This window comes from Balaenoptera borealis, assembly GCF_965194805.1.
Source record: "Balaenoptera borealis genome assembly, chromosome: 3".
Classification (NCBI taxonomy): Eukaryota; Metazoa; Chordata; class Mammalia; order Artiodactyla; family Balaenopteridae; genus Balaenoptera; species Balaenoptera borealis.
This window is the reverse complement of record NC_138866.1, coordinates 61,523,601-61,548,956: the sequence shown is the minus strand read 5'-3', so window position 1 is coordinate 61,548,956 and position 25,356 is coordinate 61,523,601. Positions and strand designations below refer to the sequence as shown.

The window sequence follows — 25,356 nt, the reverse complement described above, 5'->3', positions numbered from 1 at the left end:
CCTTGTCTTCTTAGAAAAAAAAAATTGAAATTCGTTTACTCTGCAAAGATGTACCATGTTTCATCTCTCTTGGCTTAGAAATGAGATGCTTTTGAGAGGTTAGGTTTATTTCTTTTTTACATTTCTCTTCCTTAGTCTCTATGCACTCACTGAAAACCACATTGTTACATCCCTCCTCAATTTCCCCAGAACTATTTTCCAGTCGTGTCTGCGAAGTGGTTACCCTCTGTGTTCCCACTGGCTCGGCACAAACCTTGTCTCAAATGCCACTGCGGAGGAGGTGGGAGGCCAGCTCTTTCGCTTGTCGCGGGGAGGGTAGAGTTTTTAGACTGACGGGACGCTATGCTGGCAGACGGAGGAAGAGAGAGCCGAGGAGCCTACCTGAGCCTGTCCAGTGGGGAGGACAGGCACAGCCAGGAAGATTTGTGGCGTAGGACCTTCGCGCCCCACGCTGAAGATTGCTGGAATACCGGCTCTTGCTGCAAGAATAGAGTCAGGCTCCTTCTGGCCTGCAGAGCTCTGGTAACCCTAGCAAAGACAGATCCTGGTGTGGATTGCAGTTCCTTTCCAAAACCTGAAAGCACAGCTTGGGATTTCAAAGTCCAGGTCCTTGACTGGGAGGCGTCCCCCTAGCACACTGCCCCCCAACCTCCGCTCCGCCGTGCCCAATCCCCACTCAGTGGACAAAGACAGAGCGAATTCTGTGTGGGCCACGGCTAGAGAGCATTTCCCCAAGCTAGTAAAAATGACCCCTGCCCATAACCACCTGGCGGCTTTCTCTTCTGGTTACCACCTCTCCCAGGGTGCGCTGAAATCCCTTTATCACTATGGTTTTTTAAATGAAATGATTGATTTCTCCGCTGTACCTAAGATGACGAAAACAGTTGAGCCGGACTCCAAGATGCACTCCAGAGCAAGGGAAACCTAATTGTAACCCAGCCTCCGGCGAGAAAGCCAGTCTAGCTACCACCTGTATTTCCGACGCGCTTGGGCCCAACTAGCTGCGATCATAACGAGTTCTAATTTTATTGCATCTCGGCTCCTCCCGGTTTGTCCCCACTAGAGTGGTCTTAAAAAGAAACACCCACAGGCACACACCCGAATGAATTCCCAAGGAAGGCAATCGTGGATTTCTCTGCCTGTAGACTGATTTGAAAGCGCACGGGGAGCCAGATGGGCACGTCCTGGCAGCCGAGGAACAAATCTCAGCGAAGAGCAGCTTCCCATTCTTCCTGGTCCTCGCGGTGCCCCTCTCCCTGCCGTTCCGCCGCGGCGTTCCAGGGGGACGCTTTGGATCCCCGCGGTCGCTGCAGCTGCCGCTTCCGTACCCTGGGGGTAGCCTGGGCCGGTGTGGGGTGGGGAACAGTGCACGCAGCGGAGCCTGCTCCAGGTCTCCCGCCCTCGCCCCGTCAGTCCCGACCTCCTCGGTGGGCGCGGAGTCTGTACCCACAGTGAGGAGACAGCGCGTGCGGGTCCTCTTTGCCGCAGGCTCTCAGTGCGGCCTTAGGCGGGTTTGTCTCCTCTACGCAGTGGAGGGAGGGAGGGGAATGTCCACTATACGTGCAGACACCTACGGTAAAGGGGCTTCTCTTGGGGCTTCAACGTGAGCTGTCCCTGCAGAATAGGGAAATTCGGAGAGCGACGACAATGGGGACACAGTTGGGTTCATACACAGTATGATCTCACTTAATCTAAGTGTCTGGTGTGCTCTTATTTAATCTAAGTCTCTGATTTATCTGTTGTTTGAAACGGGAAAGACAATACCTCCTTTGAAAGTTTGTTGTGAATGTTTGGACGTTGGGAGCCCTCAGCAAATGGTAGGATGAGCTGGTGAAGGGTGGGCCCATCACTCCCCTTCCAGGCGCGGAGCCTTTTGCAGTTTCAGGCTTTCCTCCCAGCGCAGGAACCGTTCGTAGCCCAGGGCTCTGAGGACCTCCTGGGGACCGCGAGAGGATCCAGCCCGGCATCCCGTGGAAGACGGGCTTTTGGTGAATCACGAAAAGACTGATGCTCAGGTTCGCCTTGGAGCATGGTGGGAAAAGGTACGGAGGTTTGTAACCCAGTGGAGAGTTGAGGCTGGAGGAGGAACTGGAAGGGAGAACTAAAAATTTCGGGCTATAGAAGTTCTGTGGATTTTCAATCTTTCCCAACCTCGGCAAAAATTACTATGGGAGCGCGCTCAAACCTGCACCTGTAGGTGGCGCTATGACGAGGTGACTGCCGGGAGAGAGGTAGCCAGGGACTCAAAGACCGCGGGAAAATTTCCGTGAATCCGACCCTAAGTATCTGCTCCCAAACCCGGGTTCCTGTTTTCGGAGAGACAGCGGAGGACAGTGCATCACGAGTCTCCGTCCTTGGGGTCAGCGTGGGGCTGGCTGGTGGAAATAGGCCGGAGAAGGCGACAGGTTGGAAATCCTGCACCTCGACGGCAGCGCGCCAGGCGGTCCCACCACCATGTCCGTTGCCCGGGTGCGAGGACTCACGGAGCTGCGCAGTACCCGAGGTGATTCGTGGGGACACTGTGCCAGCTGCAATCCGAGGGGACTGCGAAGTGAGCGAATCCCGGTTCTCGGCCTCACTGAAAACGAGGGGAACGCCGATGCTTAGCACCAAGACTCCGGCCCGCACGTTGATTCCAGCCCCTTGAAGCCTGCAGGCAACCCCAATCACGCTGCGTTCAACAGAACCTGGACCATGATGGGGGACCCGAAGGGTTTGTGTTTGCTTGAGACCCGAAACCTAGTCTTACAGGCAAGGCCTGGCTCGGCTCTCGTTTCTCTTTTCTGGGAGCCTTTAGGCCAATTGGGTCTTCAGTAGGAAGCAGCCCCACTGCCCGCACATGGACCCTGAGGGCAGGATCTTTAAGAACCCCAAAGCCTGCTTTTCCCACATGCAGCAGCAATTCTCTTGAGCCACCGCAGCTCAGGGCTGTAGAGTGACCGCGGACAGTGTCCTCCTCTCGTCACCGAGCTATGTGCCTTCCACAAATGCTTCGAACTAGGCAGGTCGAAGCCCCCCCTCCCTTTGGCTGGACGCTCAGCCTGGCGTCCCTGCAGGGCTCCTCCCTGCCCGGGTCCTCCCTGCCCCTGCCGCCAGCCGGGATCCGATCCTTGATCGCACTTGCCGTTCTGCAGCCTAGAGTTTTGCCCCTTGCCCCAAAAATGTGTTCTCTTTCATTTGTGGATTTAATAAACAAATATAACCATATCACATGGGGCACCACGCCGTCCTTCTGAAAGCAATTCCGCTGTTGAAAACTGAAAAATGGGTGTAATTTGCGTTCAGAAAGTGATGTTAGGGTCACAGCAATTTCCCGGGCCGTTATTTATTTTTACTTTAAAGTCTTTAGGGAAGATTTGCTTATATACTCGGGAACCTTCCACCGCGAGGGTACCAGTAATCCCGCTTGCCTTCAAAGCTGGGGGGAGGGGGAGGGGGTGGAGAACAATTACTGAGTGACGCTAATATGGGGAAACTGAAAAGAAATGTCGATTGTTTTTATTGTAACAGAAGGAGTGTGCAAACAGAAAAACCAACCCTGGGTGATCGGAAACAGGCAGGCGGAGAATTAAAAGCGGGTTTCAGGCGGCAACAAGCCCCTCCCCTGCCCTCGGAAGGAGAAAGAGGGTGAGGAGCGTTCGCACCCCCAGGGCGGATCCCACGGCCAGCAGCGAGATTTCCGCGCTCTGGCAGGACCCCGCGAGCTGCTGCCCTCTGGGGAAAGGGTCTTGAATCGTGAGCACCACCCGCCGGAAGGCAGAGAGGACGCGGAGAGGCCTTAGAGGCTTTCGGAGAATTTTCCAGGCTCCTCTTGGGGGCCCCAGCGGCCTCTACTTGGGCTGGTGGGTCCCGCTGCGTCCGCAGCCCAGAGAAGTACAGGCTGGCAGGTCAGTGTCTGGACACTCCCTCCCTCCCCCATCACCCCCCCCCCCCCGCCCCCCGGCCTGGCTGAGGCTGAGGGCCCGTGCGGGCTGTTTCTCCCACACCGCCTGGCTTTTCCCTGTAGCCGCCGCCTCCGACCTCGCCCGCGGCTCCACGCGCAGAGTCCAGCCCGCAGCTCAGGGTGGACCTTCCCTCTCTTTAGGCACCGGGTGCGCCTCCGGCTGCCACGTGCGGCAGCAGACGCTGGGAGGTCCAGTGGGCAGAGGGCGGCCGCTGACCCTACCGGGCCGGGACTTAACATTGGGCCGATCCGGGTTGGAACCCGCGGCCCGGGCGTTGGCTGTGCGGTTTGGCGAGGATTGGAGAAGTCTGGCCTCTTTTTCCTCTCTACGCGGCGCGCAATCCTTCACTTACCCTGGAAGAGGCACTCCCGTGGGGGAACAGGATCGGAGGTCTTGCCTCTACCATATTCTCCCTCAGACGACTGGAAGAAGGAACTGTGCTCTGAAAACCCGTCCGGGAGCTCAGACTCTGGCTGCTTTCGATCCCCGGAACTCCCCGGGCAGGGCGAGAGGCGGCCGCCGTCGCCTGGGCCTCACCCTCGGTCCTGTCTTTTCCCGACAGAGGGGGCAAGCTGGAGGAATCTGCTCCTTAATATTCTCCTCGGCCAACTCTAGTCTTCCTAAAAGCGACTGGAAACAGCAGGACCCCTCTCCCGCGCATACACACGCCCCTCTCTCGCTATACCAGCCCCCCGCCCCCGCCTCCCGTCCCGTCTGCAGTCGTAGCTGACCTGCAGGACGCGGGAAGCAGGCGCCCGGCGGAGCAGCCCAGGACATCGCTCCGCGTTGGAGGGCGGAGGGCTCCCCACTCCCTGCACAGCCTGTTGCTCCCGGGTCCGACCTCGGCAGCCCCCGGGCGCCGTCTGCCGCGTGGCGCTGGGGCGGCCTCGGAAGGAGCTAGACTCCTGTTCCTTCTCCGCACCTCTGCTCAGACCCCGCTGGTGCCGGGAGGGGAGGGGGGGCGCAGGTGACCGCCCGCAGCACTGGGACCGCTGACAGATTTATGAAGACTTTACAGCATCTGGGCCCGCAGGGGCAGGGAAGGAGTCCAGCCAAAGAGGCGCAAGGCAGGCTAAAGTTCCCCAGCCGAGACCCCGAACCCGGCCGCCTCTGGGGTCCCGGGCCCCGACTCCCCTCGGGCCGGTGTACACGTCTGTCCCCGCCAGTGTCGAGCGTACGGATTCTCTCCACCTCGTGTAGCCCCCTCCTTCACACCCTCCCGCCCTGCCAGCTTCCAGTCTCCCACTGAGTAAATATTTACCCGGAGAACGGGTCGCTCCTCAGAGGAGGCCTAGACAGCGCCCTGGGAAGGGCTTTTGGCTTCTCCCCGGCCTGTGTCAGCTGCAGACCTTACTGGTTGTGTTTTGGTTTTGGTCTTAAATTTCTTTAGTCGAAATTCTTCCGATCTCTGTGTGATCTCCCGGGTTCAGAGCAGGCAGTAACCAGGGGGCGCTGACCTCAACTGACCCTTGCTTTTTCTCTGCATCCCTATGCCCATCGTCGGTCGAGGCTTACTGGCCCTTACTGTTTCTCTCTCTCTCCCTCCCCCATCCCTCTTTTCCCCCCCACCAATCCCTCTTACCCCCCTACTAATCCCTCTTCCTCCCCCTTCAGGTCACTTGTCTCTCATCGGGTCGCCAGCTCATCGGGTGTCGGGCTACCTGGCCACAGCACTCAGTGTGAGTCCTGGGAGGGTTCTGCATCAGCCCCTTCCTCTAGGGTTGGGCGCCTCTGTCTGTCCCCTGAAGCTTCGACTCCTTTTGCCCCCGCAGCCCGGGCCTCAGGTTGCTGCGGATACTCAGTGTCCCCAAACAAGATCCTTCGCCTGCTCTCGGGAATGCGCTGAGCTGAGAGTGCCAAACATCCGCCCTCGCCGGCGTAAAGAGGGCCTGCTGGGCCCTGAGGGGCGCGGAGCAGGGGATCCACTGCAGACAAGACCGCCTGCTACCACAGGTGGAAATGGAGAGGCATCAGCAAACCTGTGCGGGAAATATGAGGCAACTGAGGGAGCTGGGGGCGAACGAGAGGGAGTTGTGTGTTAGGTCCTCCTAGCCAGGGCTCCAAACAATACGAGCCTCTGGATCACTCCAGGCTGGTGCTGGTGCTAAAGCCCTCACAGAGCACATAGAAACACATCACGGCACTGGGTCTTGCCAGTCAGAAGGCAAACAGCCTTTTATCAACTTCGCAGCCCTGCAGAGTCTGAGAAGTGATCACTGGGCACCCAACAGCTGGGCACCGAGTCCGCGCAGGGGTCGCTACTCAGTGTGTGTCAGCGAGGGGGAAGGGGGGTCAGGGAGACTCTCGATCAAGATGCCCAGCACGTTCATTCCATCGCACAAGCCTCAGGCAAAATCGTATACACCCCTCAGATACCACAGACTCAACTAAATTGCCCCAAGAAGGAGCTGCTGCTTTTAAAATCTGGGATCCACAAAGGACCTCCGAGTTGGAGAGCACCAGAGGGTGCCACACAACAGGTACTGCGGGTCAGACCGGGGTGAAATCGCTGTCAAGTCAAACTTCGAGATTTTAAACAATTGAAACAGCAACAACAACCAAAAAGGCAGATAAGTTCAAGTATTTCTAGTTGTGGGACTTTCCACAAGAACCTGATTGTAAAGAATTAAGGATGTTTGACTTCATAGTTCCTTTATCTTTCAAATCTTTCCTACCTGTAAATTTCAGCTTAGAGGGCACCCCTGCCATAGAAACCTGAGGATCTGGAGATTACTGTTCGTTTCAAAAAGCGCAGCTGATCATGAGTTTTTCCTGGGCTCTTGTCACTTACTGGCCCGGATCGGGGCCCAGTCAGCTTCCCTATGTGTAAACCAGAGCCCATCCCTCGGGATTGTGGGACAATCAGCCCAAAACCTGTGTGCACAAGAAAGAGCTAACGTGTGACTGTCAAGTAGCAGTAGCAGTATCCTCGACCAGAAGCAGTACGAACTCCCAAGTTCATTAAAAATGTTCCCCATCTTGCTTTTGATTTTGATTAGCATTCTCCATAACCGGTACTCAAAATGTGAATAACTTTGACTGCCAAAAAGAATACTGTACACTTTGGATTAGACTTAGCGTGAATGAAAGTGAAAATTCATTAGGTAGGCTGAACTGCAGGGCCTCTGGCAGCTAGTCAGAAGACGTGGGAATCACATACATGTGCAGGCTCAGTGTTCACCTTCTTGGAACCAAGTCTTTCTCATATTTAAACAAAAGCCCTTTGCAGTGGTTCACTGGTGGGGGAAAACCGGAGAACCTCGGCCGGCACCAAGGGCCCGCGGACCAGCAACACGGTTGAGCTCTGCGGCGCGCTGGCTTCCGCAGAGAGTGCCCCATGCGCTGGCAATTGGTCGACGTTGGCTGTGCGCTTGCTTTAGCCGCGTGTGGCTACGTTCCTGCTTGGAGCCTAGGCTAGGGTTTTACCCCGCGCTCCTGGATGAACTCCCTAGAGACTGGTGTGGGGCGTTAGTCACGAGGCCGGGGGAGAGGTCTCCACCTGGTGGAAACAAAGGCCTCCATCTCTGGCTTGGTCTCCCCTAATTCTCCTCGTCTCTCCGACGGGCCTACCTTCTCACACCTGGGCTCTGGCCACCTGGCGTAGGCTGGAGTGCGGTAGGACCCGCCGGTAACAGCCATCCTCTCCTGATATCCCCTCGAGGCTTACAGGACAGGCTATTCTAAGAAGGCTCACCATCACCACCACCAAAGACGGTGGCGCTCACCTCCCACCTAGAGGTTGAAGTTAAATTCTGAGATGTCCATCCTTCCCCCAAAGAAGTATTCTCAGCCCATTCTCCCTTCGAGTCTCTCATACTCAGAACAAACGCTTTCATTTGCTTATTCAGCATTTTTAACAGCCTGATTTTGCTGTCTGTTTGCGCTGCCCCTGGGAAGGTGTCAAACACCTCTTTTCATTGTATTTAGTCACCCAGGTGCAGAGCAAGATTGAAAGAGACAGCGGAAGGACTTTCCCGGACTGTGCTGTCGCTCAACGGACCAAACCAATCATCATGCAGCTTGCCTTCGGGCCCTCCTCTTTGGGGGCGTGTCCCTAGTGAGTGATAGACGGAGCCGCCCGGCCCCGCTCAGCCCAGCCCACGTTGCTGCTTAGATTGAAATGCAGAACTCAAGCCTCTTTCATCGGGGCACAGACTTCCTTTTACTCCTTCCTTTTGCACTCTCGCCGCCTCCTCCCGGGGAGAAGCGGAGGCACCAGCGGCCCGGGGGAGCGATACACCGGGCCACTGAGGCCACGCGAGAAGTTTCTTTCTGGGAGTGCGGAACTGGGGCCCGGTTGGTGTACTGCTCGGAGCAATGGGTGAGTGGCGGCGGGGGACGCTGTCAGAACCGGGAAGGGAGGGAGGGAACGGGCGAGGGAGGGAGGGAGGGCGCGCGAGGGCGCGCACCACTGAGCGCTCACACTCTCCTTATTGACTTTGCTCGTGTTCCTACAACTTGTAGGAACACGCTAAGGGTCAGCGACGCACAGCAGCTCAGTCTGAACGCGGGCTACTGGGTTGCTGCTGTTGATGCCATTTTCTGATTTCAAGAGTAGGGAGCGGTGGCATCAGCAAGCCCCGCGGTCCCAGTTGCGGACCAAATTTTGTTTCACATACACGCAGACACGGGGGGGAAAAAGAAGCCAACCAGAAAAAAAGACTAGACTTTGTCTAATTGCGCAGGTCCCAAGGCGGGGCGCTGGGGATCAAGGGGGAGCGGCACAAGGACTTTAGCGCCGAGTAGGCGAGAAGCAGCCGCTTGCAGGCGTCAAGACCGATTTCCCCGCCTGCTTCGGAGACTTTTGAGCACTCGGAGAGGCCCTGCGTCTCACCACTACATTTGCCTGTAGCGGCCGCAGGCACTACCGGAATGAGGGAGGAGGGTCTGACTCGACCGCGGTGATTTGCGGCCGTCCCTCAAGGCTCAGGGACCTTACGGTTTGGTGAAAGCCCGGGTCCTTAGTCCGAGGCGGGTGTATCCGCCTTGTCCCATGACGCGCGCGGAGGCCGAGTGGCAAGCGCTTGTCCCAAACTGCGGATGCGCGTCCCCGCGCGCCATGTGTTCGTTTTGCAGAGCCAGCCTTCGGGGAGGTGAACCAGCTGGGAGGAGTATTCGTGAACGGGAGGCCGCTGCCCAACGCCATCCGGCTTCGCATAGTGGAGCTGGCCCAACTGGGCATCCGACCGTGTGACATCAGCCGCCAGCTACGGGTCTCGCACGGCTGCGTCAGCAAGATCCTGGCGCGCTACAATGAGACAGGCTCGATCTTGCCAGGAGCCATTGGGGGCAGCAAGCCTCGGGTCACCACCCCCACTGTGGTGAAGCACATCCGGACCTACAAGCAGAGGGACCCCGGCATCTTCGCCTGGGAGATACGGGACCGCCTACTGGCGGACGGCGTGTGTGACAAGTACAACGTGCCCTCGGTGAGCTCTATCAGCCGCATCCTGCGCAACAAGATCGGCAACTTGGCCCAACAGGGCCATTACGACTCATACAAGCAGCACCAGCCGGCGCCGCAGCCGGCGCTGCCCTATAACCACATCTACTCGTACCCCAGCCCCATCACGGCGGCCGCGGCTAAGGTGCCCACGCCGCCCGGCGTGCCCGCCATCCCCGGCTCAGTGGCCATGCCGCGCACCTGGCCCTCCTCCCACTCCGTCACCGACATCCTGGGCATTCGTTCCATCACCGACCAAGGTAAGGGCTCGGGGACCGGATGTGTGGATGTGCAGAGCTTCCCTCCGCACCCTCTCTGGGGTCTCTGTATCTGCGGCCTCCGGGGGGCCCCGCGTCTATCCCACTGCCTGAGGCTTCTTCCTTTGGGAACTTAAGGGGCCTTCCCAGGGGGTGTCCTGATCTCATTAACGTGAAATTCATGCCCTTCGTTTCCTTGCCACACGCAGTCTACTGCCTCATCTCAAACGACCAGACCCACAGCATCCCCCCATCCCCGACACATGGTTCGCATTTTCCACCCTCCCCCGCCTCGCGCGCCGCCGCAGCCTCAGACCAGCTCGCTCACTTGGAGAGCGCCGCCGGGGCCGGACTTGGGGCGCAGCCGGAGAGGCCTGAGCAGGCGTGGGGCTGCCGGCTGCAGACACTGTTGTGGGTAGCTTGTTTGGGGATCAGATGCGGCCGCGAGGAGTCGGGCACCCTGTGGAAACTGCAGTGTTCTTCTTGCATTCTGGCAATCAGACCAAATTTGCTCAGGCAGGAAGTTCAAATGTCACCTAATTGGTTTCATTCTTATGCTTCACTTCATTTTCCTCGGAAACGGAGGTCCTGAAGTTACTACTAGTAACTTGCGTGTTACAGCATTGCTCATTCTGGGACTAATTTTCTGCTTTATTTCTCTCTTTGTCCTCCCCCTCCTCCCCCCACCCCCGACACTTTTTACCTTAACAGATTTCACTACATATATATCTTAGGAAGTGGCACCAACCACCGCTGTGATGAAGAGAAAATTCACGGCGATTCCATGCTGTCCTCTTTTCTGTTCTTTCCCGTTTTTCCCATGCCTGCCGCTTCCCTTTAGGGTCCCCCAGTCCCCGGGAATGTGAGTGGACATCTAGTCCCTGCACGTTTTCAGTGGTGCCTTTCCTTTCTCACCCTTGACCTTGCGTGTGGTGAGTGTCTTTTCTGCTTGCTAAGAACGATTCCTCGAGCCCTTGTGTTTAATCGGGCTTCCGCAGGAGACCCGAGGTTGTTTTCTTTTACTGCGTTGTTAAAACAGGACAAAACAACAAAAACAGCGTTAACTTCTTCCTCGGTAGGGAGAAAAGAAAGTAAAAAATGCCCTAGACGCAAAATTTAAATAATGCAGAGATAAAGAGCCTACCTTCTTAATTTCTCAGACAGAAGTTTAAAAAGAGCAGAGGAAAAATTAAATAGGAAAAGGGGAAATAGTTCCTTTAATTGTTTCCTGCCTTTCTCGGTTGCCACCACATTGGCACAATTATCTTTTTAAATAATTAAAGCATAGCCCTGATTTCTCATCTTCTTGTTTTCTGACTGTGACTTTACAAGATCCTTCTAAGAGCCCGGTTTTGTCTTGTTCGGAGCTGGTTGGAGCTTTAGTTGAAGAGAGTTTGCCCTTGATTTATAGGATAAACTGACCTCACTGACACTTAAAGGAAGCCCCGGTTCATGGGAAAGTGTGAGATCAGCAGAAATGGGGGCGCGCAGGGGGATCTCAATTTCTTAAGATAACTTCAGGCTTGTGCCCACCGATTGCCTTTTGTCTGGGAAGGCAAGAAGAGACTGGCAGTTCTGGGCCAAAATACAGTTTCCTGGTGCAAATTGGAACACAATCTAATTCTCTGGAGAGGGGGAGGCATAGTGAAAAAAGACTGACAGAGTTGAAAAGAAAACTCTTCTTCCCTAGGGAGCCTACAATCAGACCAAATGTCAGTTGAAAAAGTATTAGATTATGGAGAGGAGCAACTCTTCATTCTACATGTTGTTGATTCTGGATGCCAGGTTTAAACAACCTGTTTTCTGACAAATCTGTGAATATAAAATGATTAGTTCTACCAATGATCGTTTCTACAAAATGATTGCCCCTTTGAAGCACTGTATCAGATGGAAGTATTTAAAATCAAGTTGTAGTAGCTTTGTCAAACTTCAGTCCTCCACCCATGGGTCCCAAAGACCAACTGCTCATAGTTTTCAAGTATCTTCTCTTTAAAATTCTACTTGCTCACTTAAAGATGCCAGTGATTCAATATGCACACCTCTAGGTATTGTGGTAATCAGTTTACATCCATATAATTTTCTTAGCATCTCTATTAAAAACATAAAGGATAGCTGATGGCTTTACTTCTTTTCCAAAATACTTATACTTTAATTATACTAACCTTTTGTTTCATTGAAAAAGAAAACCTATAACCTTACCTCTGACACTGGTGGCATTTACAGTGGTAACTGTAGTATTTATTTTTTAAGTCATATGCACATACCTCATGTATTTAATGTGTAGAGATAGAGCATCAAGGGTAGTCTCACGCAAGGTAGGCACATACGGAAGGCAGAAACCTGTGCACCTATGTTTTGCATGTATATTGTGGGCATCCTTTAGTTATTTGTTTGCAAAGGACTGTGCAGGTTTTTTGTTCCATCTGTTGACATAAGTACTAGATCTCTACAGCACAGTGAGCACTTTTCTGGATGTTTCTGAGCGCCAGCATAGGCGCGGTTAGGCCTGGGAGACCCTCTCTCCCTTTTCGGAAGGCACCGGTCTCAGAGTTTTGTCGAACCCCAGTCGACCCTGAGTCAGGATTGGGACCCTGACTTAGGAATGGGGAGAACGGCGCATCCAGTTTCACGGGTTCTTTCCCCGATTTGGGAAAACTGGGGGAAAATTCTCAGATTCCTTCCACTCGTTTCCCCGGGGGAGCGAGGACGGGAGGAGGTAATCAAAGGCCGGATGAAAAAGAAAAACGTATCTTCCCGCGGGCGTGGGGGAGAGGGCGGGGAGAGGCCTACTTCGAGGCGAGTCACCTTGGCCGGGCCCTGGGCTCCCTGCCGGAGGGGCCGTTCCCGCACCCCTGGGAGGCGGAGGGCAGGGGGCCGGCAGAGGTCGCAGCCCTCGCGCTCGCGGGTCGCGGGTTCGCAGCCGGTCTCAGGAGGGGGCGCGCGGTTGGCCCTCCAGCCTGACGCCCTCTCTCCTCCTCCCCAGGAGTGAGCGACAGCTCGCCCTACCACAGCCCCAAGGTGGAGGAGTGGAGCAGCCTGGGCCGCAGCAACTTCCCCGCCGCCGCCCCGCACGCGGTGAACGGGCTGGAGAAGGGGGCCTTGGAGCAGGAAGCCAAGTACGCGCAGGTGAGGAGGCGAGGGCCCCGCCGGGTGGGCCGCGGGGGTTCGGGCGACGGAGGCCCCGGGCCCCTCTCGGAGCCTCTACCGAGGAGAGGCCCAGGTCGACTCCCCGTGGCGGCCACGAGCCCCAGGCCGGGGCGATGGGGGCGGGACGGAGGCCCGGACCCGCGAGGGCGTAGTGAGGCCTCGACCCCCGCGGCCCTGGAAGCGCCTCCGGGCCTGCTCGGCCCCTGTAGGCGCGGGGAGGTCGCGCCTGAAGCCCTTTCCGCGGCTCGCGTCGGGGTACACTTACCCGGGAAGGCGCTTCCGAGGGGCCGGGAGAGCGGCCGTGGGTTCCCAGCTGCGCGCGGGACGAGCGGTCCGCACGCCCGAGGGCGCGCCGCTGCGGCTCCTCCCGCGCGGACGGTCCGCGGCTCCCAGAGAACGGGCGCGCGCGGCTGGTCCAGCGACGGCGAGGAGAGGGCAAGCAGATAAACTGCGTTAAGTTACCATTTCCCGATTAAAGGTCACGTCGTAATCTCCCCAGGGAGCTTAGTGAGAAAACCTCAAATTATACGGACTGGCTGTGGACCATTTAAATTTTCTTTCCCTCTCTCCCTCCCCCAACTCTCCAAAAGAAAAATTAAAACACCCGTGTTTTTTTTTTTTCCTTTGAGAAAAACTAAGCAACCACAACAACAAAAGACCAAGAGTTTTTGAGTCTAAATTCATCACCACGGTGGAGTCAGGAGTTCAAAGCTCTCAAAAAAGCAAACAACAACAGCAAAAACAAACCTGGACCTTAAAGCAGCGTAAGGTTTCTTTGAGCAGACCTGTGTAGGTTTGCAAATGTATTCATACCAAACTCCAATTCCAAAGCCTCAAAATACCCAGTTTTCATTTTATTATTTTGAAATCTTAAAACTTTTAATGTTTTCTTATCTGTTAAAATAAACTTTTTAAGCGCAATGGAACTTGCAACGTTTATTCAGTTGGGAAAAAAAAATCCTAGTCTTTATTTTCCCTAACAAACCCCATTTCCAGTTCCTCTTCCCTCCCTTATTTTGTTAAAACAGAATCCCATATAGATTAGTAGCTCTCCCATGACAAATATCACAGAAAATAGCAGCAAGGAAGGAGGGTCCCTTTCCTGAATCTCCTTCTACTGTAAAGAATGCCAAAGAGAAATTGTAAGAAAGTTTGTCACTACCTTCCACAGAAGAGCAGGTAATTCGTAAAGAAGAGGCATTATGTACAATGGCACCATTGCCACTTACTCAAGTTATTAACCTTTTAGAGCCTCCATTTTTTTCATCTATAAAATAGGGAAATAATAGGGCCAACCTCAAGAGATGTGAAATTTCAATGAGATAATGCAACCATCGGGCACATAGTAGGCATTCATTAAATATTACCATGATAGAAATGGCGTTAGAGATTGACTCAAAAACAAGAAATTTTTTCTTTTGTCAGAATATACTTTGGTCAGCCAGCTCATAGTCAAAAAGTGTCAAGGTACTTGTTTACAAACAATAGAGCATCTATAAAGCACCTAGCATACAGAGTAGTAAGCATTTAATTGGTGCTCAGTAATGTTTATTAGGTCATCATTTCCTGGAATAACATTGTGAAGTACAGAGTTGAAAAAAAAGGTCTCTAATTCCCACATGTAGTTGATGAACCCAGTTTATATATAAAGCAGCGGCATAATCCAAAAATCTTTATGATTACTTTTATTTTTACTCCCTTGAATTATAGACCTAGTGTATTATCTTGTTTAGAAATGGTTAGTTAATACATACACTTCAAAATGAAACTAATCAATTTAAAATAAAAATAGAACACTGTGTCAAGTAATCTATCCTGCATATTCTGAACATTAAAAATCCATTACATTTTATACAGTGAATATCAAGTCACTTAATTATCAGATTTATAAGAGTATAACTTAAATAAGTGGCCAAATAAGTATTGTTCTAAGTGCTTGAGGACAAGTTAAAATTTTTTTGCAGAAGAAAAAGACATTTGTATCAAACTTTCATTTGGAAAGTTCTTATTGGCAATATGCTAATCTTCTGCATTGCCATGTAGCAAGATAATACAAATGATGTAAAATATCAAAACTTGAAAAATTTCTGTGCATAATTAAATCAGTAGCTACTCTATTATAATTATCAAAATAGTGCTTAATGCTGAAGGTGTGCTAAGTAGACACATACACTTAGACTGTGTCATTTTGTGAGCAGTTTTGGAATTTAGATGTCGAGTTCCTTGAGGGTAAAATTATACATTAAAACTTGCTCATAAACAAACATGCAAATGTAAGGTGTGTTGTGTGTGTGTATTCCATATATATATGCATTTCTCCTACAATATTCAAAGGGTAGTTTTATTTTGTAAAGTTATTTTTCAAAATGTTATCAGCATATGTACATTTCCACAACCCTAGTGTAAACTTAGGTAAAACTTTTCTCTATTTGTATTATAAACAAAAATTGAAAGTCTTTGGCAAAAAAAAAATTCTCAAAATTTTTGCACATAATACTTTTAGTGCATTTATGGTTGTTATTAAATAGTGTAGTATTATATAATCTCAATTTCATTTTAGTGTATAAAGGAGGAAATCAAGGGTTCAGGATTATAGGATTTAGAGCATAATCCTTTGTCAGAATATACCTGTAAAATTACCAGAGGGGCTGAATTGACAACTGATCATAGGTTGTATTGATTACTATAATCTAGAGTTTCTATTTTCAGCTTAAACTGCAAAGAAAGATGCCCGATTGCTAGTAATTAGAACCTTATGCACACATCTATCTTGTTTTTAAAACATTAGTTTAGAATATTCAAACTGTACACTTTAATATTACACTGCAATTGATATTTTATAGTGCCATTCAGAAGTCCATATTGTCTATCTTTGAGGATAGAAGAAAAAGGATATTTATTTTGGCTTTTTTTCACCCACATTTAATATTGGGCTAGAACTCTTTAATCTCATCTAACTCTGAATGACAATAATGTTCTCTGGTTCCTAATCGCTGGTCCTTTTCTGTGGAAAGTGTAAAACCTCTCTTGAATGCAACTGCATGGCAAAAAAACAAAAACAAAAACAAATACATACAGAGAAACATGAGGTTGGAATATATCTACCCTTATACATGGTACTTAGTGAATTAATGCCTCATTCTAACAGTTTATAAACAGTTGTATAGTTCTTGAAATTTTCTTTGTATAATTGTGCATGCTTTGTCAGAAAAAAATGAATATCTGGTACTATAATTAAAGTAATCTGAATGGTAGATTTATAATCTTTGAGTATCTTCCTTTTGGGGTAGTATATACATCAACTCAGACAGCAAGTTTAATATAAAATTAGCTACAGATTGAGATCTCAGGAATGGAAACTAGTCTATAAATACTTGAATTTATGAAAGAGTTCAGAGTTAAATGAGATGCGAAAAGAGTTTAATTTGGAGACGTAAATTAATCTGAAATTCTTATGAAACATGCATTTATACATTGTATTTGAAATAAAGATAGTATTTCAGCATCCTGAATATAATTTTCTAGTGCATTATTTAACAGATTGGCTGTCCTCGAAGACACACTGTTCTTGTGAAAATATAAATGAAGTTGCCATGGATTCTTCTTCATATCAAACAAAGTTAACTTTGTGTTAAATAATTTATAATTTTGTAGAGAATGCAATTTTAGGCAAATGCCAATAGTCTTTGAAATTCATGTTATTTATTATGAAAAATATTCTTTGACCTGATTAACTTTTAACTATGTTTTAAAACAAAATTATTGATTATGTATTGCTAAAATGTGTCATATAATATACAAAAAAAAGCGATTTAAATTTTTTTCAAGGCTACATCAATTTTAATAACATTTTGGAAACATAAAGTTTAGAAAAACATTTTAAATAGCAGCTTTCCATTACCTAGAGACATTTAGATCTGCAGTTATCCATAATTAAGATCCTTTTGGATGAATGTTGAAACCATATTTACAACCGTCATTTCATTTTGTCAGATTTATTTTACTAGGTTATTGCATAACGAATTAAGAAGGGTAGAACAGCAGTCAGAAAAATGATTTCACCAAAAAAGAGAGAGAATCTTGTTTATTTTCAGATCTGAAGCTTTTTCTTGCTTATGATATCAAGGTTGAAATTCTAGGTGAAGCACATCTCTATTTGTGGCTGAACCTACTTTATTATAAGGCCAAGGTAAACTGATTTTGTCATAAGGGAAGAACCAGGTAGAACTGATGAGTGGATGAAAGACTGTGGATAGAAGACTTGGCAGTGCTATTTGCATTTTCTTCAGGAGAAAAAATGTTGAGTAGACAACTACCAGCATCTGAAGAATAGTCTATAACATCTAATTGCCAGACAGTTGTCATACCAGTTTTTCATGGTCACAAGTGTTTGGATACTAATGCATTTCCATTTTCTCTGGGGGTGGGGGTGGGGAATAAATGGAATGACCATAAATCAAATAATGAAATAGCTAGGTTACAACTTTTATTTACCTTTTCAACAGCTTTACTCATTTTGCTTACTTAAAGTGTTATGCTTGTTCTGTGATAAAGGGTGCCCAGTTTTGTTTTTTTTTCTTGTTGTTGTTTTTTAAAAGAAAGAGCAACACATCTTTTGCTTTCAAAAGGCTGCACTAACTTAAGTATACAAATGATTATGAAACGCCTATAATGTGTCCCATTTTGTGGGGATATGAGATGATTAAAGACAAGTTCCTGTCCTCAAATTGTTTACAGTCTAGCTCTCTGCCACTATAGGTTCTTGACATATTCACTTAGGAATATTTTTGAAAACTGAAAAATCTGTATTTCTAACATTTTAGAACAAATGCAATGAAAACTCATACTTTCATTCTCTCTTGTGATGACCTTAACTAGACTACATTGCATCTTATGTATTTTTTCTGGACTCTTTTGTTTAATGTCAGTGGGATAAAAATCCATCTTTTTCTAAAAACATTCAACAGAGCAAGGAACTTACTTTTTCCAGAGTATACAATTTGGTCTATTTTATTTTGTATTAGTAAATCTCGTTCTCAACATTAGGTAGAAGATAGTTTGCCTTAGGGAGGACCCTTGTACAGTTCTTTACAGGAAAGGATTCTCAGGGCTTTCATGGAAGATCCACATGAAAAAGGGGTTGATGGATTGACGTTTTATTTATGGAATCTTTAGGTAAAGTCATTTTCAAAAATGAGATTTCCATTACATGCCCATTGCTGGGGTTTCATTTGGAAAATCTGTTTACTCTTCCCTGGGGATTCCATACGTTGGTCGATTTATAAATCATATTTACAATCCAATTAAATAGAGCAATTTAGCATGTTTGCTCCCACTGTATTTATGGTGTACATTTGGTAGTCTCTACTCAGCCTAACTAGCTTTTCAGATTAATTACATGCCCTTCACTGAAAACATTAAACAGATTTGGGAAGTTTAAGTCATGTACTCTTTTATTGGAAAGAATAAACAAACATCAATGCTACCTGTAGTTGTTTTCCTTTGTGGTGGAAAATTTTACTCTTTCAGTGATTGCATCATAAATAACAATTACTTTACCTGGTAGAGATTTATACCTTTTACTAATGTCATGTTTCAAAATTAATAGTGAGAAAATTGATGTGTTTATTGAGTTACTAGAACGAATGAATAGTGAAGGTGGCAGGTACGCTTTAGTTAAAGCATGTTTGTTCTCTTATCTTGCTCATGCCATTTTTTAAAATTTCTAAATCTGAACTTTAAAAGTAAAAAGGGAAATTAAGACAAAACTTTTCCACCCCAAATCTAGGTCATAATTTAACCTGAGGGGAAGCTAAGAGCTATTTTTAAACTGTTTAAGTTTAAAGATTTCTTTTTTTTTTTTTTAAGCAAACACTTAATTAGCCTCCCCTTGCCTTTTTCTACAAGAGGATGTCAAACCTCTCTGAGCTTCCCTTCCCAACTTTCCTTTCTGCAGTACAGAGGGGCCCACATCACTAAAATGACTCTAAATATATTGCAGATTTTAGAGAACTTTGAAATATTTCATACTAATAGGACTAATAGCATAAAAAACAAGTTTGCCTTAATAGAAAATGGACAAATCTGGAAAGAACTCTTAGTGTTTTTTACACCTGACAAACAAATGTAGTTATGGAGTAAGTAAGGCACCTGAAGGTAACAGGGGCCTAAATCCAACATTTTCCCTCCCCCAAATCCTAGGAGCATTATCTAAAATGAGAGTCCAGTCCGGCCTGGCTTCTCAGGGAGAACATCTCTGGGCAAAAAGAAGTGGACCCATGTAAGGGACTGTGGACATTACATCAGAATGGCTGAAGAGCCCCAAATAAAGGGGTCACATCAGGGAGCAGTGGTTCCAAGGGCAAGGGTGTAAGGAAGGGAAAGGGAATACAACAAAGCAAGTATTTCAGAGAGAAATGTAATGTTGAATGATAGAAAAAATATAAAGAAAACAGAATGAGTAGGAAAAACTTAGCTGTGATGAAAAATAGAACTCACCAATACTTTTTTTCTGCTAACTGTATTGCTAAACAATACGCTGTTTCTGTATTACACTAAATAATCTAACCTATGTACTTGGAAACTGTTGAGCAAAGGTTTTCATTATTTTAAAAGTAATTTCAGCCTTAACATTCTTATTTTATGATTCTTGGTGCACACTGGCACAAATAGTATAAAATATTAATTAATGCTAGAATGGAAGAGGCCAAATATAGATGCAAACACCTTTCCATAACTGAATTGGAACAATCCCTTTCCAAACTAATTTCTCTTAGATTATTGGGAAAATTCTAGATAATAATGATCAGAAATAAAATCTCTATGCAATGCTAAATTTCTTCTGCAATTTGACAGTTGTCTATCTTCATACTCATCTGTTGAGAGTCTTAAAGTGTATCTTTTTTGAGCCATTTTCTAATGAGCCGTTTTCAGAAAGCAGGAAAAAGAGTTTCTTTTAGAAGTTAAGAAACAGAATTAGGATCTAAGAATGAGAATCAGGTTCTAGAAGAGGAAAGAATCTTTTACCAGAAAAGATGCTCTAGTTTGAAATTAAATTGTATCTATCTTTTAATTGTCTGGGAGAGTAGCATGATTTGCTACAGAGGATCCTGCATCAGACAGGGATGATAATTTCTTTTAACACATGGCCATGGACTTGCTGATTGGCCTAGGGTAAATGGCTAAACTCCTTAATCTATATTCTTTTGTATAAAAAGAGGATAATATTTCATTTGTATTCAACAGTGATATGCAATGGCTTCTTTGTTCAAAAACAGAGCGTCATCCTTTGTAACACATTTTAATTTCAATTGAACATCACATTGTACTCATTATAAATTATCTTGTAATTATTATAAACTCAATAGGTTAAAATGAGATACAATTTGTCAGTTCCAATTATTCGATAAAATATGTTGGATATTTCTTAGTGCTTGGGACATAGGACAGATTCAGGAAACCTCAGTTTCCTTTCCTCTTCCCCATTTCTCAAAGAACAAGCACTCTGACAAAAAGAACATGAGATGTGTCTTCTTATAGAACCAACTACACAAAGTTAACTCCTCTACTTTTATTCTTATTTTGTCAGAAATCCACAAGTAGTGTTAAATCACATTCATGTATATATTCTACTCCATGCATTACTCTAAATTGAGAAAATCATTTTTGAGACCCCACTGTTGCATTCTCATAGATGTGGAAGTGAAAATAATAACCAAATGAATTAAATTAGAAAACAATTTCTGTGTTGCAGTTGAATTGGAAGAAGTATCCAACATATGTCTGCTTTTCTTACCTCTAAGGCTTAAATTGGTTTTATGAATAATATTTCTATTATTTACATTACAGTTTCATTAGGAAATATGGTGATATATGTTTATTTATTCACATCACTACCAGGAAACAGGATTTTCTTTATTTCTAAACAATGTAGAAATTTTTTAAAAAATTAAATTAATTACTTTTTGGCTGCGTTGGGCCTTCGCTGCTGCGCGGGCTTTCTCTAGTTGCGGCGAGCGGGGGCTACTCTTCCTTGTGGTGCGTGGGCTTCTCCTTGCGGTGGCTTCTTTTGTTGCAGAGCACGGGCTCTAGGCTCGCAGGCTTCAGTAGTTGTGGCACGCGGGCTCAGTAGTTGTGGCTCGTGGGATCTATAGCGCAGGCTCAGTAGTTGTGGCTTGTGGGCTCTAGAGCGCAGGCACAGTAGTTGTGGCGCACGGGCTTAGTTGCTTCGCGGCATGTGGGATCTTCCCGGACCAGGGCTCGAACCCGTGTCCCCTGCATTGGCAGGCAGATTCTTAACCACTGCGCCACCAGGGAAGCCCCAACAATGTAGAAATTCAGGGGGAAAAATGAAGTTAGTTGAAGAAGGATGCCGAGTATTCATGCCAGAATGAGGATTAGAAATCAGGGTGTTTTTGGTGTTGTTAATAGTAACGATACCAACAATAATTTATTGGTTGCCAAGGGAACACTGGCTTCTAGGCAGACTTGCCTGCCAGCGTTGCTGCATTTTGTTTGCAAACTAACATTTTACATTTAAATTCATTTCAAGAGATTTATCCATGTGGCTTCTAAAAATTCAGATCACAGGGCCCTAAAACTTAGCAAGCAGATTTTCCAATTTCAAAACCATGCATATGCGATTCTTTTATATTCTGACAGTTTCCTTTTCGATAAAATAGCTCTGGAAAATATACCTCCAATTGTCATTAAAAAACCCTTATAGACAAACTGCCTGATTTTGCATGTCCTTCGTCCAACAAGCATTTTCAACATGATGTTTTAAAATATGGCCCACGTTTTATTTATCAAAGGTCATGCTCATTTTGAGTTTCTAAAGTGACAGCCCATACTCTGCCCTTCTTTACTGGAAATGAAAGCTATACCAACCAGGCCCTTCACAAATGCCTCAACAAAAGAGTCAAACAAAACTGAAGTATGGGGAAGGTTGGCAAAGGCAGATAGAGAGCTGAATGGATTCTAAGAGTACTTAATCACAATTAATTCTTTTCTCACCCTGCATTTCCTTCCTATAATTCCAAGTAGCAAAAGCAAATACTGTGAATATTCTGGTTGTTGCCTCCTCAAAATCTTTGTGGAAAGAATATGTTTACGTAGCAAGACGGTGAATGCATTTAGAATATAAAAAGAGTCAAGTCTAAACAACAACAACAAAAAATCAGAAAGTAGGGTCAGAATATTGTTAGTTACTACTCAGAACTGACATTCTGCTTCTTTCTAAGAACTCGTGAAATGTCAACCGCTCTAATGTGATTATTTTCACCTCTTCTCTTTTCCTACTCCTCTTAGGCACCAAATGGTCTCCCAGCTGTAAGCAGTTTTGTGTCAGCATCCACAATGGCTCCTTATCCTACCCCAGCCCAAGTGTCGCCTTACATGACCTACAGCGCTGCTCCTTCTGGTTATGTTGCTGGACACGGGTGGCAACATGCCAGTGGCACCCCACTTTCCCCCCACAACTGTGACATTCCCGCGTCGCTGGCGTTCAAGGGAATGCAGGCAGCCCGAGAAGGTAGCCACTCTGTCACGGCTTCCGCACTCTGATGGGAGATTCCGTCTGCCGCAGCTTCACCCGAGTCCCCCCCCCTCTCGGCACACCCTCCCCTTCTTCCCTGGTCTCGGATCCCACCCCTCTGCCCTCCAACCCTCCTGCCTCGAAAGCTGGCTTTACGGACTCACATCCTCTGTGCTGATGACACTTAAATCTCTTACCATAACTTCTCTCTCACAGAACACCTGACATGACTGTAGGAGTTAAAAACAAAAGCAATGTTAAGGACTGAATGAGACGTTTGTGTTGGCCACACACTGTTTTAACGTAGTGAAGAAACCTGCACCCCTCAAAGGGCTTAAGGAACTTTTAAAACTAGTCTTTGGTAAAACCACACGTGTATATTTATTCTAAATCAACCTGAACTTCTGAAACGTGCAATTGTTGAGATTTTGCAAAATCAATAAAAGAAAATAGATATAGAAAAAGTTATGCTACACCCTCTAATCAAATAAGGTAACAAAATAATCCTTAATTCATCATTAGGAAACCAATCAACAATTGACTTGAGTGATCCGTTGTTTATTTTGAACAGATGGCATATTTTGTTGGAAAATATATGTATAACTTAAGCAATATCTGAATTTAGCTCCTCCTGGTGTTTTGACTTGGTTCCAAATACAATAATGTTTATACTTTCTATTAGTTTGTAAATATGGACTCTGGTGCATTTGTGTTTTCATTCCATGGGATAGGCCCCTCCCCTGCCCCCACCCCTCTCTATTTTTTTCCTTTCTTTTTGCAAAGGTGACTTTCCGGCAATGTCTTTGTCTCTGTTTGGTGGTGGGCCGCTCAGGCTCCTGGACCTGGACTTGCCCCAGATTTTGTGTGTGCAGTGAAGGCTTCGACATCTCATGAAGGACATTTTCTTTCTACAACAGAGGACTCAAAACACAGATAAAACAAGCCAGTCTCCCATTTTGTATCCCAAGCAAACAACACACATGCCAAGCATATAAAGACAAGAGGGTGGAAAATATCTGAACAAGGCTCTAAAGGAAGTCACTTAGAAACTTAAGTTTAATGTGAAATGCTTTGCAAAGACACTTAAAATGAACTTTATGTTAAGAAAACCACTGTGAAACTAAATTGTACTGTTGTTATTGTTGGCTTACCTGTGTGTTCAGCAATCTCAGCCCAAAATTACATTGTAATTTAAAGACAATGGAAAATTCTGCTCTAATGAATGTAAAAATGGCTTGCTGTGAAGTTTACATTGTTGTACAGAAGCATGTTTCACGTGTAGGTAAACTGGTGGTGGTATTAGAAATACAAATGCTATTTAATTTTTAAAAATTCCCTTTATTCATTTCTGGAGTTACAGGGCACAGTTTAACTGATGGATCTTTCTAAACCAATTTGTTTTTCACTTTAGTGTTAATCATAGAGCTGAGGGGTATGTGTGTGTGTGTGTGTGTGTGTGTGTGTGTGTGAGCATGTGATTATGTGTTGTATTTTAAAACAGTTGATTTTCTTGGGCAAAATTCTACAGTTTTAATTGCTTCTGTTTAGAAAGTTCTTCCTGCTTGGCAATATAGGCTTGAAAATACGTTTTTAAAACATTGGTACAATTCATCTATTGGAAAGTTAAGTTAATATATTGCGGGTTTTTTGGTATTAATTCTGTGCAATAACTAACAGGGCACATCACTAGATACGGATGTTGTTAAAGATGCGTTCGTTAGGTGATTTTGATTTCTTCCTGTCTGTGCTGTGTACAGCCCACATGGCAATCCCGTTCTGTCACATCGGTTTCATGGCCTCATCTAAAACTCAGATGGCTAGATTAGCTAGGTTTTCAAATCACCAGGATATAAACAGTAAGCAGATTTCTGACACACAAGCTATGTTCGAGGAACTGCTTTTTTCAAGCAGCAGATATCTCATAGAGAGCTTTGAACTGCATTTATTTCTAAAGCAACCGAAATTCAGTGCTGCAAACAGAGGATTATAACTTCAGGAGAAGAATAAGCAGAAGCAGCAGATGAACTCTCAGGGCCGTAGTCTTCCTTTGATCTTGTAAAACTCCTATTGACATCTGGAGTTCCCAGTCTGGTGAGAAAATAGACTATAAACCGAATGGAACAAAATACCAGTCCAATATTTTGGTGGAGACTTTAAAACCACACTGTACAGGGACTCTCCTGCCATGCAGAAAAACTGACATAAGGTACAGAATTATTCCTTATCAGATGTTTTTAGGCGGCTATTAGGAGTCTTTAAAAAATATCAATTGTTTGTATGGAAACATAACTAAATGTTATTTTCTTTATCTAAATTAAGAAATCTCTTGTTATTATGCTATTTATATATTTTTTCCGGTTCTTGTATCTTTAAAAATCTAATATTAATAGTATCAAAGTTTTCCTTTTCTTTTTTTCCCTAGGTTTTTTCTTAGCAACAGTGAATTCACATGGAGTAAATTTAAAAAGAGAAAGCCCAAATACAATTGGCTATTTAAAGCATATTATGATTTAAAGCTGCTCTTAAAAATGAGAGAAGGAAAGTGGGATGGGATATGGGGTTGTTTGATTTTCAAAACATTATTGTTATTGGTTACTGTTGACATATTTCCTCTGATTCTTAGGGGGTAAAAGTGTTGTTTTTAACCTGGCAAATGCACTCTTCAGAGATCCTTTTCCATCCCATCCACATGGAGAGGTTAAAGGTTCAATTTCATGGCCTCTATGCAGGCAGTGCTCTCTTTCACAGAAGGCAAGAGTATTACCTGAAGGATAGAATGCAGTTGGACAGCAGACACATTCTTATTTCTCTTGTTTTGTCCTACTTTTAACGACCCTCATTAAATACTGGGCTGAAATATAAATTAAAAACACGTTGGAAAGGATGTACAACCGAAGGCTGTGTATGTATATACAGTATGTCAAAAAGCCTTTATTTTTATACTTTAAATGCTCTAAATTAATAAAAAGTAATAATTACCATGTTATCTTTCATTTTTTATTTTCAAAATGTTTTAGTGACACAGCTTTA

The 25,356-nt window shown here is 46.2% G+C and overlaps 2 protein-coding genes across 3 annotated transcripts in view; one reads left to right on the top strand and one right to left on the bottom strand.

The window, feature by feature from the left end:
• Positions 1-1,346: 1,346 nt before the first annotated feature.
• Positions 1,347-25,304, top strand: PAX9 (paired box 9). The gene is made up of 5 exons (XM_082384178.1): positions 1,347-3,887; positions 7,872-8,265; positions 9,021-9,647; positions 12,628-12,770; positions 22,101-25,304. Exons 2-5 carry the CDS (start codon positions 8,262-8,264, stop codon positions 22,353-22,355), a joined length of 1,029 nt encoding a protein of 342 aa, XP_082240304.1. The 5' UTR covers positions 1,347-3,887; positions 7,872-8,261; the 3' UTR covers positions 22,356-25,304.
• Positions 23,213-25,356, bottom strand: part of SLC25A21 (solute carrier family 25 member 21) — a 512,281-nt gene continuing 510,137 nt past the window's right edge. The window contains exons 10-11 of one of the 2 annotated variants that reach the window (XM_082384199.1): positions 25,091-25,177; positions 23,213-24,414 (exon numbers count right to left, since the gene is read on the bottom strand). In XM_082384199.1, the coding sequence (XP_082240325.1) occupies positions 25,128-25,177 (50 nt within the window). In that variant the 3' untranslated portion in view covers positions 23,213-24,414; positions 25,091-25,127. Of the gene's footprint in view, positions 25,178-25,356 lie in introns of both variants that reach the window. The other variant, XM_082384198.1, reaches the window with a different exon arrangement.

Excerpts from the sequence above, each read along its gene's own strand:
- PAX9 (XM_082384178.1), top strand. Across the intron at positions 9,648-12,627 it reads TCGTTCCATCACCGACCAAG|GAGTGAGCGACAGCTCGCCC; the intron begins GTAAGGGCTCGG and ends CCTCCTCCCCAG. Across the intron at positions 12,771-22,100 it reads AGGAAGCCAAGTACGCGCAG|GCACCAAATGGTCTCCCAGC; the intron begins GTGAGGAGGCGA and ends TACTCCTCTTAG.